General features: G+C 45.3%; 1 protein-coding gene across 1 annotated transcript in view; it reads right to left on the bottom strand.

Annotated features, from left to right (window-relative positions):
- LOC119975207 (transmembrane channel-like protein 3) overlaps positions 1-20257 on the bottom strand; it is a 104125-nt gene extending 83868 nt beyond the window's left edge. The window contains exons 1-2 of the mRNA XM_038814822.1: positions 20033-20257; positions 19261-19404 (exon numbers count right to left, since the gene is read on the bottom strand). Coding sequence (XP_038670750.1) covers positions 19261-19404; positions 20033-20154 — 266 coding nt within the window. The 5' untranslated portion in view covers positions 20155-20257. The remainder of the gene's footprint in view (positions 1-19260; positions 19405-20032) is intronic.
- Between the last annotated feature and the right edge of the window lie 2425 nt (positions 20258-22682).

The following is a 22682-nucleotide window of genomic DNA, read 5'->3' as shown; positions in this document are numbered from 1 at the left end:
CTTTTCTCTTTGCAGCTACATAACAAAGAAACATAACAATTTCAACTATTCAACATCCAATAATTGTTACAAGCCAGTATTTCTTTTTATAAATTTAGAGCAACCAATTCTTTTTTTTTTTCCAATTAAGGGGCAATTTAGCGTGGCCAATTTACCTAACCTTTGGGTTGTGAGGGTGAAACCCACACAGACAAGGGAAGAATGTGCGAATTCCCCATGGACAGTGACCAGGGCTGGGATCAAACCTGGGACCTGGGCGCCGTGAGGCAGCAGTGCTAACCACTGCACCACTGTGCTGCCCTGACAGGACAGTGTTGACATAGGAAAATTGCCAGTGCTGTATAACATTCATAGGACAAGTTTGAATTACAAATGTTAAAAGAAAAGTATCACCCAAGTATTCTGACAGCTGGATGCAAGGTTTTAGGACAAGGTTCAGACAAAATCCTTTAATACATAGATAAAGCATGGGACAATTGTGGATGCTCTCTTACTTTTTTTTTAAATTTAGCATACCCAATACTTTTTTTTTCCAATTAAGGGGCAATTTAGCCTGGCCAAATCATCTACCCTGCACATCTTTTTGGATTGTGGGGGTGATACCCAGGCAGACATGGGGAGAATGTTCAAACTCCACACGGACAGTGACCTGGGGCCGGGATCGAATCCGGGTCCTCGGCGCCGTGAGGCAGCAGTGTTAAGCACTGTGCCGACGCTCCCTTACTGAGACGCAATATAATCGGCTGACCAGAAATTCCCAAGCAGATGGCTAGAAATTGGAATTTTTAAATGTGACTCCTGTTAGCAATAAATAACTTCAACCATAAAGAGCCGATTCATTCTGTGCAAATATTCACAAAGAGGCACTTGACTTGTTAATGTGCTTCTTTTAAAATTCAAATTTACTTTGTAAACTGGAAGTGTCAACTTTTAAAAATGCTTGCGCTTAAAAAAAATCAACGGAGTTCCCAATTAATATGAATTTTATCAGATCCTCATATATGCAGCCCGTTAATATTTCATCCCTTTGTGCTGTTCCTTAGTTAATAGTACTTAACTGGTGAGGTAGTTACACCTTATTTGCTACGCAGGTTTTTTAAATGATCATTCTACGACAATGAACCGAACACTGATATGGCAATGCCAGTGACTTCAGCTTGGCTGTTTTCTAGTATCGTGGTACCTCAGTGAACAGGTATAAAACCAAGTTGAAAACTCTGTAAGCATTCCCACTGGGGCAACTTTAACACTAAAAAGACAAACAAGGAAGCCAGTTCTTTTGCAACTGGAAAAATATCATCAGCACTTGATGACCTGCCATATGTATTCCAATATGCACTTGCCTCTGTTTAGGGAAACTAAAGATTGGGTAAGGAGACAAGGTGATCAAGTTTTGTTGAACAGTTCCTCTTTATGCCCAAGGGTAACTCTGAATATGTGGTGGCTCATGATTTTAAGTCATTCCTCTCATTCCAAGCCTAATCTCTGCCTTTGGCTCCCTGCTTTGTTCTAATAAAGCTCAATGCAAGAAACAGTACCTTCAACAGACTTCCTTCTGAGTCAGCGACAGGGCCGGCTCAAGGTACCGGCAACTTGGGCAGTCGCCCGGGGCGCCATGTGCTGGGGGCGCCATCAAGGAGTGCATGTGGCGTCAGAGACCCGGCGCATGCGCAGTTGGGCCGGTGCCAACCAGCGCATGCGCGGTGGCCGCCCTCCCCCAGGCCGCCCCGCACAAACATGGCGGATGGATCCAGGCTCGCCGGTGGAAGAAAGGAGGCCTGCCGACAGAGAGACCGGCCCGCCGATCAGTGGGTCCCGATCATGTACCGGGTCACTCTGCCCCCCCCCCCCCCGGCGAACGGAGCCCCTCCCCCCCGGCGAACGGAGCCTCCCCCGGTGAACGGAGCCCCCCCCAGTGAACGGAGCCCCCCCCCAGTGAACGGAGCCCCCCCCCAGTGAACGGAGCTCCCCCCCCCCCCCCCAGTGAACGGAGCCCCCCCCCCCCCCCGAAGGGCGCCGAAGTTCAGCTTGCCCGGGGCGCCAGCAACCCTAGGGCCGTTTCTGGTCAGCGAGAGAGAGAGTAGGGGAGCGAGAGAGATTTCCCTCCAGAAGTTGATGAGAGCAGCGGGGCTTAAAGAGCAGAGAGAGAATCAGAGGTATAAAACAGAGAGAGAGAGACACACACACAGAGAGAAAGTGCAGAGTGTGGGAGAGAGAGAGCGCACAAGTGGGTCCTCCCTCCAAGATCTGGCATGTTTCCAATCAGAACACATGTTCTCAGAGTCACAGAATTGTTACAGTGCAGAAGGAAGCCAATCGGCCCATTGTGTCTGCACTGGCATGCCAAATAAATAACATGACTTAGTGCCATCCCCCTGCCTTTTATCTGTACCCCCGCACATTGTTTCTATGTTTCTATTCAAGTAATCTTCTAAATCCTGTAATGATATGTACATAGGTACGCCAGTGAAGAGTTAATTATTACATCTTAATGTAATTCAAACACTAGAGGACACCATCAGTTCCCAGTATAAATATCAGACCTCAGGGAATCTTGGGTAGTTGTTTTGTAAGTGTTAGCAGAGGAGAAGTATTGATCACAGCTCAAGGAGTAGTTTAGATTAGAGAGAAGTAGCACAAGGACATCATTAGTTAATACTAGATTATAGATTACAGTTTAACGGACTCAATCTTACTTTATTAGTAGTTGTAGCTCTGTAGTGTGTGTGAACTCTATTTAATTTAATCGTTATTCAATAAATTAGTTTCACTTCAATCTAAAGATTAGTGGTTTCTTTATCATTAACTCATCCGACCATTCTGGATCACAAGGCAAAGAATGACAAAATATTACCACAAAGTGTAATATACCAAATCCCACTTGAATGTCTCGATTGAACCTTCCAGGCAGCACATTCCAGACCCCAGCCACTTGCTGTATGAAAAAGTTTGTTCTCACATCAGCGTTGCTTCTTTTTCAAATCACTTTAAACCTGCACCCTCCCGTTCTCGATAATTTTAAGAACGAGATCAGTTTCTCCCTAGCTACTCTGTCTGGCCCATTCATGATTTTGAACATTTCTATCAAATATCCTCTCAGTCTCCATCTCTTCAAGGAGTATAGTCCCAATCTACTCCTATCCCTGGAACCATCCTTGTAAACCTCTTCTGCACTCTCTCCAATGGGTTCACATTCTTCCAATAGTGTAGAACCCAGAACTGTACACAATACTCCAGTTGAGGTAAAAGAAGAATTAAAGTGCAATATCAAAGGGAAGGGTAGGTGATTGATGAATATCCATTGGCTTTGCTTGTTTATCTTTCAAAACTAGTAGTTTATTAGTAATTGAAAAAATGTATTCGCAGTAGTAAGGTTTACAAATAGTGGTAAGGTTATCGGGAGCAGGAAAGTTTATTAATTACAAATTAATTTCAAAATACGAAATAAATTAACACATAATAAAGATGGCAGGGTAGGTGATGTGTTACACCTACAGATGTGGAACCTCCTGAACACCAGTATAATCCAAGGCAAACACGTCTGCAGTAAGTGTCTGCATCCTGAGGAACTTTGACTCAGGTTATGGAGCTCCCTCCCTCCCCCATCATAGGATAGGGTGTTCTGATTTGGTCAGTGGCCCAGACCAGAGAGTATGAGTGCGGATCAGACAGGTAAGGGGATTGAGAAGGTAGAGATGGAGCAGCCTCTTCCCTTGCAATTGTCCAACAGGTTTGAGGTTCTTGCTGCTTGCATGGATGAGATTGGGGTTGACAAGGTGGACGAGTGAATTGACCATGGCACCGTGGTACAGGAAGCCATTCAAGTGGAATTTCTGATGAGGGATTATGAGGAGCTAAGGGGTTAGATTAAAAAGCAGAACCTCAAAGGTACTATTCTCTGGATTATTACTTGAGCCACAAGCAAATTGGCAAAGGGTAAATGAGATTAGAGAGATGACTGCATGGCTCAAAGTGTGGGAGAAATGAGTTTCAATTCATGGAGCACTGACACCAGTACTGGGGAAAGTAGGAGTAGTACCACTGGTTCATTATTCACCTGAACTGTGTAGGGACCCGTGTTGAGGCATAGAACTAGGGTGGTAGAGGGTGTGTTAAACTTAAACTAAATAGCGGGGGAAAGGGATCGTGTGAGAGGAAATGTAGTAATCAAAGGGCAACAATGAGCTATAGCAGAAGGGCAACAATTTGGGTAACGATAACCAGAGTGCGGCAGGAAGGGACAGAAAGTACAAATTAAGAAGACACCAGCAGATAAAACCAGAGATTACAAAAAATTATAAAAAGATCAAGTTAAAAGCTCTGTATCTGAATGTATGCAACATTCACAACAAAATGAATTGCTCGATCAGATAGAAATAAATATGTATGACGTGATCACTATTACAGTGACATGATTGCAAGGTGACTAAGACTGGAACCTGAATAGTGAAGGGTATTTGACCTATTAAAATGGTAAGAAGCTAGGAAATGTGGTGGAGTAGCTCTGTTAATTAAGGATGTAATTTGTCCAGTAGTGAGAGGTGACCTTGGCTTGAAAGAGCAAGGTGCAGAGTCGGTTTGGGTGGAGATAGGAAATGGGAAAGGTCAGAGGTCACTTGTGGAAATAGTCTATATGCCCCAAGGCAGTAGTTACACTGCAGGACAGAGCATACAGGGAGAAAAAAATGTGATTTGTAGGAAAGGTACCGCAATAGTCATGGGTGACTTTAATTTATATGTAGATTGGATAAATCAAATGAGTTCATAGAGTGCGTGTGAGACAATTTCTTAGATAAGTAAATCCTATAGCCAACAGAGCATTGAACGGGTATTTTGTGCCTGTCTCCACTATGGAAGACATAGAAAACGTTTAGACTATCCTAGAACTGGTAATGAGCAATGAGACAGGGTTAATCAATAACCTCATGGTAAAGGAACCTTTAGGTAGCAGTGAGCATAACATAACAGAATTTAACTTTCAGTTTGAAGGGGAGAGTGTGGGTCAAACACTAGTGCTTTAAATCTGAATGAAGGCAATTATTTTTTTAAAAAATATTTTTATTCTCCTTTTTCACATTTTCTCCCAAATTTACACCCAACAATAAACAATAATCAGTAACAAATGCAATGCCAATCCCCATATCACTAACAACAATCCCATCCTCCCACCAAACCCCCAAACATTAGCCCGCATGTTAACAAACAAATAACAAAAAGGAATCAGGAATCACCCATAGTCACCATTAACACATACAGTCCCCCTCCCCCAACTCTCCCAACAACCCCCCCCCCCCCACCGTGTTCAATGTAATACTGTACAATTCTCGAAATTGCATGATGAATAATGCCCCTAAATTGTAGAACCCCTTCACCTTCCCCTCAGTTTAAATTTGACCTTTTCAAGCGTCAAGAATTCCAGCAGGTCCCCCCATCACGCCAGGGCACAGGGTGGAGAGGTTAACCTCCATCTCAACAGGGTGGAGAGGTTAACCTCCATCCCAACAGGGTGGAGAGGTTAACCTCCATCCCAACAGGGTGGAGAGGTTAACCTCCATCCGCCTTCAGGCGATCAACGAGGTGAAGGCTACAACATCCGCCTCCGCACCGGTTTCCAACTCCGGCTGGTCCGAACCCCAAATATGGCCACCCGAGAGCCCGGGTCCATTTTCACGTGCACCACTTTAGAGATTCCCCTAAAACCTCCTTCCAGTAATCCTCCAGCTTTGGACAGGACCAAAACATATGAATGTGGTTTGCGGCATCCCCCCACCGCAACTTTCACTCACATCTTCTACCCAGTCAAAGAGCCAGCTCATCCTTGCCCTTGTGAGGTGTGCTCTATATACCACCTTCAGCTGTATCAGCCCCAACCTCCGGAGCACCTCACACAAGAACCTCTCCTGCATACCCTCAAACCCTCCATATCCTCTCCCAACTCTTCCTCCCATTTTGTCTTGATCCCTTCCAGCAGTGCCTTCTCCTCTTCCAAAATAGCCCCCTATACCGCCGACACTAGCCCCTTCTCCAGTCCCCCTGTCGTCAGGACCTCCTCCAGCAATGTGGAAGCCAGATCTACCGGGAAGCTCTGTACCTCCATCCTGGCAAGATCTCAAACCTGCATGTATCTGAATATTTTCCCCTGCCCCAGCCCATATTTTGCTTCCAACTCCTGCAATGAAGACAATAATTTTTAATAAAAATATCTTTATCAAGGCATTTATAAATAAACATCAAACACATCCATAACCAAGATCAAAAAGACAATGAACTTTACATAGAACATAGAACAGTACAGCACAGAACAGGCCCTTCGGCCCTCGATGTTGTGCCGAGCAATGATCACCCTACTTAAACCCACGTAACCCGTATACCCGTAACCCAACAATCCCCCCATTAACCTTACACTACGGGCAATTTAGCATGGCCAATCCACCTAACCCGCACATCTTTGGACTGTGGGAGGAAACCGGAGCACCCGGAGGAAACCCACGCACACACGGGGAGGACGTGCAGACTCCACACAGACAGTGACCCAGCCGGGAATCGAACCTGGGACCACTGGAGCTGTGAAGCATTGATGCTAACCACCATGCTACCGTGAGGCCCCTTTAGATCACATCATAACTAAACAAGTAACCAAGAACTGCGACCCACCCTCCCTTCCATGCCTCCCCACCCTCTCTGCCTCCACCTTTTCTTATTATCCCCACAAAACTCACCAACCATCCCCCCCTCCCCCCCTGCTCCCACCTCGCCCTTCCTGCTGACTGAGCGGTCCTGGAAGAAATCAATAAACGGTTTCCATCAACGGACAAACCCTTCCACCGAACCCCTCAAGGTGAACTTAATTTTCTCCAGCCTAAGGAAATCCGCGAGGTCGCTCACCCACACCAGTGGTTTTGACGGCTCCGACTCCCTCCCACCCCAACAGGATCTGTCTCCGAGATACCAGAGAGGCAAAGCCAGAATATCGGCCTCTCTCGCCCCCTGGACTCCCGGGTCATCTGAAACTCTAAATACTGCCAATTCTAGATTCAGAACCACCTTCACCCTCAGTACCTCCGATATCACATCAGTGAACCCCCACCAAAATCTCTCCAGCTTCAGGCAGGCCCAAAACATGTGAACATGATTCGAGGGCCCCCCTGCACACTGCTTGCACCTATCCTCCACCCCTCAAAGAACCTACTAATTCTATCCACCGTCATATGCGTCCTGTGGACTACCTTAAATTGAATGAGACACAGCCTGGTGCATGAAGAGGACTCATTCACCCTCCTCAGAGCTTCCTCCCATAACTCAGCCTCCAGCTCTCCCCCCCAGCTCCTCCTCCTACTTTCGCTTAACTACTCCTATCAAGGTGCCCTCCCTATCCATCAATTTGTTATATATCTTTGACACCTTGCCCTCACCAACCTCTGTTTTCGACAGCATCTTATCCTGCAACCCCGGGAGTGGCAGATCAGGAAAGGATGGCACCTGTTTTCTCACATAATTCCGCATCTTAGGTTTCCGCAGGGCAACTCATACTCCTCTACCAGTCCCTCTAAGCTCGCGGAGCTGCCCCCTATAAATAAATCCTCAAACTGCTCGATCCCCGCCTGCCGCCAACCCTGGAAACCGCCCCCCCATCCAGTCCTCCCGAAGGAAACCTATGATTCCCTCAAGCCTCAAGAGCTGTCGCCACTGAAGTGTTGGCTAGTGTAGACTTGAGAGATGAAAAGACACTTCCAACACTGATGAAGGTTCAACTCAATTTTATTAACTAACTTCTAACTAACTAACACACGATGACTGTGGGTCTAAATGATGCTAACTTAAACGAGAGACCTAAGCCTTGTCCGAACCAGTTGATTCTCTCAGCACGTGGTGTGAGTCTGTGCTGGGCTGGATGAGTTCTTGTTACACTGAGAGGCAGCACCCAGAATGAACAGGAACCGTGGTGCTCTCTGCCTTTATAGTGTGTGTATTCTAACTGGTGATTGGCTGCGGTGTGTGTACATGTTGATTGGTCCCTGTGTGTGTCCATCAGTGTGTGTCTGCACCATGATATACTAGTGTATATTATAACAGCCACTGTCCCCACATCCTCAGGGCCACCACCATTACCAGACTTGTGGTGTACCTGGCCGGTGAGAACGGCAGAGGCGCCGTCAACAGTGCCGCAAAACTAGCAACCCTACACAAGGCAGCCTCCTTCCACTCCCATACCTACCCTTCCCCCACTACATACTTCCTTACCACGGCTATATTTGCCGCCCAGTAGCAATTCATTAAATATGGCAAGGCCAGCCCGGCACCCCCTCACCCCTCTCCAACAGCACCTTCTTTACTCATGGGGCCTTCCCCACCTACACAAATCCTGATATCAATGTGGAATGAAGGCAATTATAAGGGCATGAAAGCCGAGCTAGCTAACATTAACTGGGAAATTAGGTTAAAATGTAAGACAGTGAAGATGGAGTGGCAGACTTTTATGGAAATGTTTAATAACTCTCAGGAAAGGTTTATCCCAGCAGGAAAAAAAGACTCTCTGAGAACAATCAGACAGCATCATCCGTGGCTCTAGAAGGAATTTAAGGACTGTATCAAATACAGTGTCCAAATCTGCAAAGATTAATGGCAGGTTAGAAGATTGGTCAGATTCTAAGAATCAGGAAAGAATAACCAAACCAAAAGGGAGAAAGTAGTGTATGTGCCATGTGAGAGTACCTTTAAGAAATGGGTGTTTATAAATGGGTGTGTATATAAATATCTGTAGTGAGAGTACCTTTAAGAAATGGGTGTTTATTACTGCAGTGATGTCAGAGAGTGGGTGGAGCTGGGCTTTTCACTTTCGCTTTAGGCTTTTTGCTGCAGGGTGGCTTTGGTTTAATTTTAGTTCTGGAGAAGCTGCAATCACAGCTGGATGTGTGTGAATCTCAGCAAGCTTATGAATGTCCATTTGTTGATTTCAACGTGGTAACTGTTCTCAGTAGTGAAGTTAAGCCTGATGTCTTTCTGTGAAAAGGCGTTTTTCAGTCTTATGGATGTTAAAAGGAAAGTTTAAGGATTACTTAGTGTTGTATTCTTTGGGGGTTGTACTTGAATTAATGGTTGCTGAGATGTTCACTGCATGTTGTAAAACGGTTAACTTGAGTTCATAGAATAAACATTGTTTTGCTTTAAAAATACTTTTCCATTTCTGCTGTACCACACCTGTAGAGTGGGCTGTGTGCTCCCCATACCACAATCTATTAAAAGTTGTGGGTCAGGTGAACTCCATGATATACTTTGGGGTTCTCTAAACCCTGGCCCATAACATATGAAAGAAATCTAGCTAATAATATGAAAATATGGCAAAGGTTTTTGAATGTACTTATATAGGAACAGAGTAACTAAAGTTACTGTTGGTCCTCTAGAGAGTGAGTCGGGGAATTAATAATGGAAAACAAGGAAATAGCAGAGGCACTTTAACAGGTATTTTCTATCATTCTTCGCGGACGAAGACTTAAAACTTCCCAAACATACTTAAATCAAGAGGTGAACTGAAGGGTGGGAAAACTACTGAGGATAAAGTATGGAGAAAACTGTTATATCTAAAACCTGGCAAGTCCCTGGGAACTGATGGTCTACATCCTGGAGATTTAATAGAAGTGGCTGCACAGGTAATAGATGCATTGGAGATAATCTTCCAAAATTCTTTCGATATTGGAATGGTGCCAGTGAATTGGAAAACCCCAAATGTAAAACCCTCATTCAAGAAAGGAAGGAGACAGAAAGCAGAAACTACAGGCTAACATGTGTCAAAGAGACTTTGCTAGAATCCGTCTTTAAGGAGGTTATAGCAAGGTACTTAGAAAATCAAAATGTGATCAAGCAGTGTTAATATGGTTTTGCCAAAGGGAAATCATGATTAACAAACTTATTAAGAGTTTCTTGAGGAATAACAAGCAAGGTGAATCAAGGGGAACCTGAAGATGTGGTGTATTTGGATTTCCAAAGGTATTTGGTGCCATATCAAAGGTTACTACACAAAATATGATTAAATAGTGTAGGGGCTAACTTATTAACATGGATAAATAATTGATTAGCTAACAAGAGGCAGAGAGTAGGAATAAATGTTTTTTTTTTCCAGATTGGCAAGCTGAAACTAGTGGAGTGCCAGAGGGATCAAGACTGGGTCCTCAGTTTTTTACAATCAACATTAATGATTTGGGTGAAGGGACCTAATGTCAGGTAGCTAAATTTGCCGATCACTACGATAGGTAGGAAAGTAAGTTGCCAAGAAGAGGTAGAGTCTGCAAAGGGATTTGGATAGGATACGTGAGTGGGCAAGAAATTGGCATATGGAGTATAATGTGGGAAAATGTGAACTTGACCACGTTGGCAGGAAGGATAGAAAAGTAACATATTTTTAAATGAAGGGAGGTCGGAGAGGCCTGTGGTCCAGAGGGATCTGGGTGTCCTGGAAAAAAAGGTTAGTATGCAGCTACAGTAAGTGATCAGGAAGGCAAATAAAATATTGGTGTATGGCAAGAGGAATGGAATACAAACGGAGAGAAGTTTTACTGCAGCTATACAGGGTCTTGGTGAGGCCACATCTGGAGTACCAGATATGAAGTGTTTATTTTATGAAGAGAAATTGAGCAGCTTAGGCCTATACTCTTTTGAGTTCAGAAGAATGTTGGGGGGGGGGGGGGATCTAAAATTGAGGTATATATGATAAAAAGATATTGACAAAGTAGTCATGGAGCAGATGCTTCCTCTTGTGGGACAATCTGCAATGAAAGGTCATAGTTTTAGGATAAGGAATAGCAGGTGTTGAAAACTGAGATGAGGAGAAATTACTTCTCTCAAAGGGTGGTGATTCTGTGGAATTCATGACCCCAGAGTGCGGTGGATGCCGGGACATTGAGTAAATTTAAGGAGGAGATAGACAGACTTTTAATTAGTAATGGGTTGAATGGCCATGGAGAACAGACTGGAAAGTGGGGTTGAGGCCGAGAGGAGATCAGCCATGAATTTACTGAATAGCAGAGCAGGCTTGAGGGGCTGAATTGCCTACTCCTGCTCCTAGTTGTTATGTACTGCGTACAGTTGTTTGAAAAAGGATATCATTGCATTAGAAACATTTCAGGGAATGTTCTCTCAACTCATTCCTGGGATGAAAGGCCTATCTAGAAAGAAAAGTTGGACCAGAGTTCAGAAGAATGAGAGGTGCTCTTATTGAAATATATAAGATTCTGAGGGGATTTGATAGGATGGAGGCTGAGAAGATGTTTCCACTTTTGTGGGAGTCTAGAACCAGGTGACCCAGTTTAAGAAAAAGAGGTCTTCCTTTCAAGATGGGGTTGAGGTGATCTTTCTTTCTCCCAGAGGGTTGACAGTCTGTGAAATTCTCTTCCCAGAGAGCAATGGAGGCTGGGGCATTGAATTTATTCAAGGCACAGTTAGGCAGATTTTTATAGACAAGAGAGCCAAGAGCTGTGGGGCGGGGTTCTCTGACCCCCCCGCCGGGCCAGAGAATCGCCGGGGGGCGGCGTGAATCCCGCCCCCGCCGGCTGCCGAATTCTCCGGCGCCGGGGTTTTGGCGGGGGTGGGAATCGCGCCACGCCGGTCGGTGGCCACTGGCAGCGCTCCCCCCCCGTGATTCTCCAGCCCACGATGGGCCGAGTGGCCTTCCGTTTTAGGCCGGTCCCACCAGCGTACATTAGACCAGGTACTTACCGGCGGGACCTGGATCTGCGGGCGGCCTCCGGTGTCCGCGGGGGGGATCTGGCCCCGAGGGGTGCCCCCTAGGTGGACTGGCCTGTGATCGGGGCCCACCGATCCACGGTCGGGCCTGTGCCGTGGGGGCACTCTTTCCCTCCGCACCGGCTGCTGTGAACCTCCGCCATGGCCGGTGGAGAGACGAACCCCCCTGCGCATGCGCTGGGATGACGCCAGGACACGCTTGCGCTCCCGCGCTTACGCCAACTCGTGCCGGCTGGCGGAGGCCCTTCGGTGCTGGTTGGCGTGGCGCCAAGCCCTTTGACGGCAGCTGGCACAGCGCCAACCCCGCCGCCGCTGGCCTAGCCCCTGAAGGTGCGGAGGATTCCGCACCTTCCGGACGGCCCGATGGCAGAGTAGTTCACACCACACCTCGGCGACGGGATGACCCACCCCGCCGGGTAGGGGAGTATCCCACTCGTGGATTTTTTTGAGGGGGGGGGCAGACTCGTACGTGTTGAGACCACAACCAGAACAGCCATGATCTTAACGAATGGCAGAGCAGGCTCGAAGGGCTGAATGGCCAGCTCCTGCTTCTAAATCCTATGATCTTATGTTTCCTTCCTCCCTGGCATCTTGAAGCCCTCTAGACGGAATATTTACTTCAGTAAGACCATAGGAAACAGGCGTAGCCGTACGGCCGTGCAAGCCTGCTCCACCATTCAATAGGATCATTGCTGATCCGACATTCCTCACGTCCACTTTGCTGCCCTTTCCCCGTAACCCTTCATTCCCTTACTGATCAAGAATTTATCCATCTCAGCCTTAAATATACCCAAGGACTCTGCCCCCACATCTCTCTGTGGCAACAAGTTCCAAAGAGTCACAACACCTTGAGAGAAGAAATTCCTCCTTATCTCAGTCTTAAATAGTCACCACTTTATTCTGAGACTATTCCCTCTGGTGCTAGACTCTCCCATGAGGGGAAACAGCCTCTCAGCATTTACTCTGTCAAGTACCATAAGAATTCGATATGTTTCAATGAGATCACCTCTCATTCTTCTAAATTCCAATGAGCGAAGTCCCAACCTGTGGCCTTTGCTCTTAAGACAATCTCTCCACACCGGGGATCATCCCAGTGAACCTTCTCAGAACCGCCTCCAATGAAATAATATCTTTCCTAAAAGAAGGGGATGAAAACTGCTCACAGTGCTCCAGATGTGGTCTCACCAGAACCTGCTACAGTTGCAGCAAGATTTTCCTACTCTTTTACTCCAACCCCCTTGAAATAAGGGTCAACATTTCATTAGCCTTCCCGATTACCTGCTGCACATGTGTTCCAGCTTTCTGTGTTTCGTGCGCAGGTACCCCCAAGTCCCTTTGTGTTGCAGCTTTCTGCAGCTTTTCACCATTTAAATAATACTGTGTTCTCCCTTCCAAAATGAACAACTTCACCTTTTCCCACATTATGTGCCACTTGCCAACTTCAGGCATTTTCTGAAACTCAATTTTCTTTTTCAGCTAGGAGGTGCTACTGACGTCAAGCAAATCTTCTGATATTTGGGGGCCATTTGCATCGAGACACCCTCCTCTGAGGTTAGTACCGTTTGTCGTATTTTATTCTCATTTCATGAATCGGGAAGCTCATCGCGCTTTGCCAACATTGTTTATATTCAGACTTAAGTTGCAACTTACTTGCCTGTTTTCAACCTCACCCGTCTTCTCACTTCTTCCTTCTGGCTGAACAACTGAGGGTTATTGTGGTGGTATGATTAGCATAGCTGCCTGCCATTGGTGCAGAACACCGGCTTACCATTGGCCCTGGTCAGTCATGTGCCTCTCGACCGGTTGGTTGAGACCAGTCATGTGACGGCTCCCCGATTGGTCAAGAGGCTGAGTTAACCCTGCCTCCAGGGTGGGGTATAAATACCCAGTACTCCCGGCGGTCGTCCTTCTACTGTAATCGACCGCAGGGCTAACATCTAATAGATTAAAGCCATACTTTTGTTCAGCAACTCGTCTCGCTTTCAATTGATGGTACATCAGTTATCTTTCTTTATTTCTCAGGAACTTTTCTCAATTGTGTGCAGTGCAAACATCGAGTATTATCCCGTTTGTATGCCTTGGCTTCAAGGCCCTGTCCAAACAGTTGCGCACAAAATCCATGCTGACACTTCCAGTTCAGGGTTGAGGGAGTGTTGCACTATTAGAGCTTCACTGTTTCAGACGAGGGGTTAAGCCAAGGCCCCAAGTGCTTTTCCAAGTGGACTTAAAAGATGCCATGGCACGGTTCTATAGAACAGCAGAGATTTATTTCCAGCATCCTGGCTGATTTTTATCCACGGCCAACTTCACTACAACAGATTATTTGGTCGTTATCGCGTCATCACAAATTTCTGTTCGTGGGAGCTTGTGGTGCACTAATTGGCTGCTGTGTTTCATACATTTATTATGATCTCAGACCAGACCCCCAACAGTGGCTGGGATACTGGACAGAAACCCCAATATTTTATTTTAATTTTGTAAGACTGTGAGGAAAGGATACCTTGCTCCAGGAGTGATTTCACAAAGAAATAGGGATATGGTATATTAAAACAAACTTTATTACAAACACAGTATTAAAATATCTTTAACAGATGGGCAGCATGGTGGCGCAGTGGTTAGCACTGCTGCCTCACGGTGCCGAGGACCTGGGTTCAATCCCGGCTCTGGGTCACTGTCTGTGTGGAGTTTGCTCATTCTCCCCGTGTTTGTGTGGGTTTCGCCCCCAGAACTCAAATATGTGCAGGGTAGGTGGATTGGCCATGCTAAATTGCCCCTTAAATGGAAAAAATGGATTGGGTACTCTAAATTTATAAAAAAAAAACTAAAAAAAATCTTTAACATCACTCAAGAAAATCATTTACAGTTACCCTTTAAACAATGCTGATCAATACAGTGACACAATAACTCTTAACTGCTATCTTTATTTCCACTCAAACAACAAAACCATCTCAGTTCCCAAACCACTTTTAAATACAGTTAGCACTCAGGAATACTTGCTGTGCAGAGATGTCTTTTGAGACGGTTTGAAAAGACAGACCTGAGTCCTGTCAGAACAATGCAGAATCTCTGGCTGTATTTCTTCAGAAACTTCTCAGCTTGCCTTCCAATCGCACACTAAAACTGAACCGCAACACCCGACTGCTTCAACTCCTGCTCCTCCCATCAACTACATCATCTTGCTAAACTGAACACAATGTCTCTAATTAACTATCTGCAGGGAATCCTCCTAATATAAACAAAAATCCATTAGCCCAAGCTTTCTACGATGCTTTAATTGCAACTCTGGCTTCCAAAAAGCCTCTCTGCCTTGTAATCCAGGATTTTTAAAATACTACTGTAGCAGTCATACAGACATTAACCCAGGCTTTTAATCCTTACTTCATCAAATACCTGTAATACAATCTATCTGAAATTTCTACATTCATCACATATTACAAGAATGATCATGCTTCAGAAGTACTTAATTGGCTCTAAACTGTTTTGGGATATTCAAAAGTCTAATATGCACTATGTAAACAGATGCCTTTCTTTCTCTTTATTGGCAAAATTGGGATCCGAACGAATCCTTGCTATCTTAACATACTGGTTAAGAAACCTATTGCTTTACTCAGACTAGTAAATGATTGAGTGGCTGGACTAGGAGAGAGTTACTTTTAGCGAGGCAGAGTGTATAAGATACCTAAATATGGAACTAATCATCTGAAATTTCCACTTCTTTCTTTTAAACATCTCAAAGCACAGATTGTTGCTTCATGTTGTGCAGCCGAATCATTGAACAAAATTTGGGCTACCTGCCGAATTGCAATCATCATATCTCTTTGTTTCATCGTTGCATTCAATATAGCTGCCTGTTCGGGTGTTGGTTCCTCCACAAGCTGTGGTAGCTTTTGGTCGGATTGCTTATGACCATGGAGAACGCGGCTGCCGTGGGGTTTTGTCAGCAGAATTCTGCAGAACCCGGGGCAGCTCCAAATCCTCAGTCACTCGCTGCTGGCAGTGCAGTTGGAGGCAGGTTCAATCAAGGAATTCAAGAGGGCATGAGATGATTACCTGAATGGAAAGAATGTGCAGGAAGGGAGTATAGGGGGACTGGCACTAAGTCATGATGCTTGTTTGGAGAGCCAGGGCAGACACGATCGGCTAAATGGCCTCCTTCTGCACTGTAACAATTCTGTGATTCAATATTTATCATAGTATTATAGAATCCCTACAGAGCAGAAGGAAGCCATTGAGTCTGCGCCAACCCTCTGAAAGAGCACCTTACCTAAGCCCACACCCCCATTATATCCCCTTAACCCCACCTAAAGTTTTGGTGACTAACAGTTCCTCTGTTTCTACCCTATTCCCCGGTGTAAGGGTATAATCTTAAAATGAGAACAAGGCCATTTGCGTGAAATCAGGAAACAATTTTTCACACAAAGGATGTAAATATTTGGAAATTCAGAAATTTTCAAGGCTGAGATTAATAAATTTTTGTTGGGGGCTTTGGGTTAGTGAAATTGATGTGATGATCAAACATGACCTATTTGAATGGCAGACTAGTTTGAGGGACTGAATAACCTCATGTTCCTCTGTACACCTTACCCTGTCCAGCACAATAGACCATCAATTATTTATTTGATTCTTCATGTCTAATGTAAATATGGAACCAATCATCTAAAAATTTTCTTTTGAGCATCTCAGAGGTCTTTGCACAGATTGTTTCTCCATGTTGTTCATAGAATCATAGAATTTACAGTGCAGAAGAGTCGACACTGGGCCCTGAAAGACCACCCTACCCAAGCCCACACCTCCACCCTAATCCGTAACCCAACCTAACTTTTGGACACTATGGGGCAATTTTAGCGTGACCAATCCACCTAACCCGCACATCTTTGGACTGTGGGAGGAAACCGGAGCACCCAGAGGAAACCCACGCAGCCACGGGGAGAACGTGAAGACTCCGTACAAACAGTGACCCAAGCCAGGAATTGAATCCGGGTTCCTGGCACTATGAAGCAACTTTATTTAAATGATATACTTGCCTTCATTAGCCGAGGCATAGAACTTAAGATGCTGGAACTGTATAAAATGTTGGTTAAGCCACAGCTAGAGTATTGTCGCAGTTCTGAAATCCACATTCTAGGAGGAATGTGATAGCACTGGAAAGGGTGCAGGGGAGATTTACCAGGATGTTTCCTCAGCTTTAGATGTGAAGTTTTAGTTATGAAGAGAAATTGGATAGACTTGGATTGCTTTCTGTGGAGCAGAGAAGACTGAGGGCGACATGATTGAGATCCATAAAATTATGAGTGGAATAGATACAGGAGACAGGAAGAAACTTTTCCCCTTGTTGAAGGAGTCAATGACCAGCGGGCATAGATTTAATGTAAAAGGCAGGAGGTTTAGAGTGATGTAAGGAAATTTTTACCGATAAGGTGGTGGGAGTCTGGAACTCATTGCCTGAAAGGGTGGTGGAGGCAGTGACCCTCATAACATTTTAAAAAAAATAACAAATTTAAAAGTATCCAATTCATTTTTCCAATTAAGGGGCAATTTAGTGTGGCCAATCCACCTATCCTGCACATATTTGGGTTGTGGGGGCAAAACCCACGGAAACACGGGGAGAATGTGAAACCTCCACACGGACAGTGACCCAGAGCTGGGATCGAACCTGGGACCTCGGGGCTGTGAGGCAGCAGTGCTAACCACTGTGCTTCCCTGACCCTCATAACACTTAAGAAGTATCTAGATGTGAACTTATAATCCCAAGGCATACAAGGCTATGGGTCAAGTGCTGGAAAATGAGATTAGAATAGTTAGGTGGTTGTTTTTGACCAGCACTAACGCGGTGGGCGAAGGGCCTCTTCTGTGCTGTATGACTCTGTTTGCTCACCTTACCTTTTCAGTCTCAGCACAGTCCAGAACCCAAAGCGTTGCACAGAGATAATTTGTTTTGCCCGTAGTGCCAAAGGTAATGAATGGGAAGCCCAATCTACACATTGCCTGATTTTCACTTGCATTGAAATCAATGGCATTAATGTCATTAACGAGTTTCATTCACTGACCTCTCAATGGATTCTGACTGACCTGTTGATTGTTTCCAACATCTTTGGCCTTTTCATTTCAGATTCCCAACACTGCAGTTTTCAAATAACTTTTTATTTAAGCATTTGTGTCTGACCATTAGGCAGCATGGTGGCACAGTGGTTAGCACTGTTATCTCACAGTACTAGGGACCCGGGCTCGATTCCAGTCTTGGACCACTGTGTGGAATTTGCATGTTCTCCTTGTGTCTGCATAGGTTTCCTCTGGGTGCTCCAGTTTCCTCCCACAGTCCAAAGATGTGCACATTAGGTGGACTGGCCATGTTCAATTGCCGCTTAAGTGTCCAAGGATGTTCAGATTAGGTGGGTTGGCCATGATCAATGCATGGAGGGTCACAGGGATAGGGCGAGGGAATCAGCCTAGATAGTGTGCTCTTTTGAAGGGTTGGTGCAGACTTGATGGGTCGCATGGCCTCCTCCTGCATTATAAGGATGCCATGGACTTCTATGGATCTACGGTTGGATACATGTACTGGTTGGCAAATAGCATCAGTGCTATCTACAGCAGAACAGTGACAGAGGGAATGAAAAACATAACACGTAGAAGGGCAAGAGGAGACTAACTGCTCCACAAGACTGCCCCACATACACCCGATGGCTGAATATCGCAACTAGATACCCACATCCACCTTCCCACCATCAGTCATGTAATCTCCTGGGACAGGCACACAATTGCAGGAATAATGTCAATATCAAGTTTAGACAAAGAATCAAACAACAGGAAAACATCAAATTGGAAAGGTATACATCTGGATGTGGGATCTGCAGGATTCCAGATGGAGCTGAACAGATACTGTAACTGAGAAATTATCTGAAACCAGTAAAACTCCTAAATTTATGTTTCAGGATATTACTTAACAAGACGGCGTGGTGGCACAGTGGTTGGCACTGTTGCCTCACAGCACCAGGGACCTAGGTTTAGTTCCAGCCTTAGGTGACTGCCTGTGTGGAGTTTGCACTTTCTCCCTCCCTGTGTCTGTGTGGGTTTCCTCCGGGTACTCCGGTTTCCTCCCACAGTCCAAAGGTGTGCAGGTTAGGTGGATTGGCCATGCTAAAAAATTGCCCCTTAAAGTGTCCAGGGATGTGCAGGTTAGATTACCAGGATGGGGCCGGGTGGATGGGGAGTGGACCTAGGTGGAGTGCTCTTTGGGAGGGTCAGTGCAGACTTGGTGGCCGAATGGCCTCTTTCTGCACTGTAGAGATCCTGCGTGTCTGTATAGCGGGGCTCGCAATGAGCATCTTCAGAACAGGTGAAACTGACCAGAAATTAACAACTAAAAAAAGGACGTGAATTGTAACCAACTAGGTGCTCAAACGCAAGAGGTCCAGCTAACCCTGCAGTGATAGTCACCGCTATGGGTGGAATGGCTCTGAGGATCTTTGGGGGGGGGGGGGGGGGTCCTCTCGTACCCCGTTTACCATTTGCTGTGGCATTTACCTGAGCACCTTTAGCTTTTGGGACATTGGCCAGGGCCTGCAGCGAATACTGGAGATCATTTCCTTCTGAATCTGGATGTTCTGAAAGATTTCCTCTGGGTCTTGGTAGCCGGTCTTCTCGCCTTCCTGCCCATCCTCCGAATCACTGTGAGGGTGTCAGACAAGAAACACTTTCAGTCCCGAATGCACACAACATCAAAACTGGCCAAACCGCACAGAGAACATCCACTGGCAGCAAATGAAAGCAAATGACTGCGGATGCTGGAATCTGAAACAGAAGAAAACAGCAAGTGCCGGACAATCGCAGCCGGTCTCAAAGCTTTGACAAAGAGTCAACCAGACTGGAAACGTTAGCTCCCTCCTCTCGCCACAGATATTGTCAGACCTTACTTAGATTGTCCAATATTTTCTGTTTGTGCCCCAGGAAATGATCCCACTTTAACTTTCAGCCCAGGGGGTTCTGTCTCTCAAACCCCTTCAGCGTAATTTGCAAAAAGCAAATGCACATCACTCCCCATCAGAAATCTCAGATGTTAAATACACTTCAACACATTTAAATAATTATTTACATTTATATGTAATCACTCACATGTGAATATATATCCACTAGACTCAGCTGTCCATCAAATTGACAGCGTTTTTGGCATGAAACAATCTTTAAAATAAACATTCAGAAGCTCCCTGAACACTTGAATTAGATACTCAAGATCGAATTAATTCACGTTCTCTGCCCTCAACCCGCACCAGACACACTCTCCCCGGCTCAATCTCACCTGTTCTCCTGCTCTTCGTAAACTGCCGAGTAGATCCTGCGGTTGATGGAGTTTTTGCGGATGTTCTTCATCCGTCTCGAGGTTTTGGAAGGTTTGGTATTGTTGGCGGCTGCCTCGGTCATTGATGCGGTGTGTGTGTGGCGTGTGTGTGTACACTCACTACCCCAGCTCCAGATAGGGAACGCTCACAGCATCTGTGCAGGGGGCGCTCTCTCACTCAGTAATCCCACCCCACCCGCTGCTTCAAGAAGTTCCTTACCCCCCACCCCCACCCCACCTCACCTCACTGCCCTCCCCAGGCTGGAACAGCAAAGGGGAGAAAGAATCTCAGCGACCGCCTCTTAAAGCTAGAAACCCACATTCAACCTCCTCCCCACCCCACACACACACAATACAGGACACCGCTGTGCAAAACACTGGAAATATGAAACATTTTCAGGTCTGACAACAAGCTTTTCTGTTTTCCCTTCTCTTCATTGTACTCTTTAGAAAAAAAAAACAATCTTCCGGGAAATTAAACAGCAATGGCAGGGGTCGCAACCCCTGGAGGGCCACTGTAACTAAAATAAAAACATCAAAAAGAAACTGAATAAATTAAATCATGTTATTCCAGAGGGTTCTCTTTATATGTCTTTTTTTCTTCAATATTTCTTTGAAAGCATTTGAGTAGAACTGATGGGGCTTAGGTAGGGTGCTCTTTCGAAGGTGCGGTGCAAACTTGATGGGCCGAATGGCCTACTTCTGCCACTGCAGGGATTTTAACATCTTTGTCAATTTCTCCCGAGTTTCCACCTATTGCTGGCCCATTATCCAGCCCCACTGTTCAACGCTTCCCACTCCTCCTCCCTTCTCCTCCCCTCCCCTCCCCTCCCAAAAGTATAAATCTCAGCCTATTTCCAGTCCTCTCCAGCTTTGACAAAGAGTCATCCAGATTGAAAACGTTAGCTCCCTTCTCTCTCCACATATGCTGCCAGATCTGCTGAGATTGTCCAGTATTTTCTGTTTTGGTTTCAGATTCCCGCAATTTACGTTTAACATACTGCCTTTTCTTACTGCAGTATCGCTGACCAGGAAACTCTCCAGCTCCTGTCACCTCCCATTAGACTGATTGGGCAAATCTGGGGGCTCACAATCAATTTATTCAGCCATGTTTTTAATGCATCTTCCAGGGCCGTCAAGTCTTAAAGTAGGACTTGAGCCCAGAGCTTCCAACTCAGAATTGGGGGCACTACCCCACTGCACCACAAGACCTTGTTTGAACAATGTAGAGGTGATCGGAAGTCCGATTAAAATTGGACAAGAGCAGCCAATTCTCTACCGTACAAGAGTAAAATAGAATCTGTCACTGGATGAGGGCTTAGTGGGAAAAGACAGTCAACTTCAATCATCTGATCATTCCATTTCATTAACAGGGTATTAGACTTGTGTCATTTTTATTGCTTCGTTCAAATGATCCATCAGTTGAAATGTTTCACCCACAAATAAAACATTGAGTAATTTAAAGACAAGAAGATTTAATTTCAATTTCCCAGCCCCATTATAAAATATAGCATTGACCGAATTAAAAAGAAGCCTGTAGAAAAAGAAAGCTGCCACAATTTTATCTTTACTTGGATATAGCTATTAACCAACAAACCAGAGAGACCGGTGGCATAGATTCATTTACCCCTTTAATCCTCTGGTACAGCACCTGAAGAAAATCCACACATATTAAAATCCCTTTAATGATCAGCTGAGTTTGACGACTGCCAGTGGGACCACTTTCCCCACAACTTTGCCAACATTTATTTCTGAGTGTTGTAATTAAAGTGACCTCTTGATGCCGGGGCGAATAAGGTTGCATTCAATTTTCAGTCAGTCACAGCTCACGCTGCTTTTTCAAACAGGGAATGAGGTTATTAACTTGTAAGCCCACGGCTCTCTAAATTAATTCTATAGCATTGCAGAGAATTGTTATCAGCTAATGGTTGACTTCTGGTGCATTCCAGATGGAGTACTGTTCCTGGCTTAGATACATAGGGCCGTTTAGCTCACTGGGCTAATCGCTGGCTTTGAAGGCAGACCAAGGCAAGCTAGCAGCACGGCTCGATTCCCGTAACATCCTCGCCGAACAGGCGCCGGAATGTGGTGACTAGGGACTTTTCACAGTAACTTCATTTGAAGCCTACTCGTGACAATAAGCGATTTTCATTTTTCAATAACAAATTGATGAATCTATGAAGTAGTAATTGGTACCGATGCTGGGTACATTTGCTTCACCAGCAGGGCTGGTGTGACCACTATGCAAACTGGACGATCACCCGGAGCACAACATTTGGGGTGGGAAGGAAAAGAAATGGAATGAACTATTCATGAATTTCCATAAGTAATCAAGTAGGCTTCAATAGTGGGAACGAAAGGTCTGAATCTCCTGATATACATATACATGCACTGGCATACATAACGATTTGCATGTACTTACATTGCAGTCATTCCCAAAATCTCATATTATGACATTCCTCATTCTGTATAAACAAAAGTTTAACAAATTTATACATCTCCGTGGCTATTCCAAAACAATGAAACAGTGAACAATATCGAAGAATGTAATTTAATTTAACCCACTCCATCGTAATGATTATTGATTGTGTAAGCTGTGCGTAAAATCATC

This window comes from Scyliorhinus canicula, chromosome 12 (genome assembly GCF_902713615.1).
Source record: "Scyliorhinus canicula chromosome 12, sScyCan1.1, whole genome shotgun sequence".
Lineage (NCBI taxonomy): Eukaryota > Metazoa > Chordata > Chondrichthyes > Carcharhiniformes > Scyliorhinidae > Scyliorhinus > Scyliorhinus canicula.
Note: the sequence above shows the minus strand (reverse complement) of the source record. Positions and strands in the feature narration are given on the sequence as shown.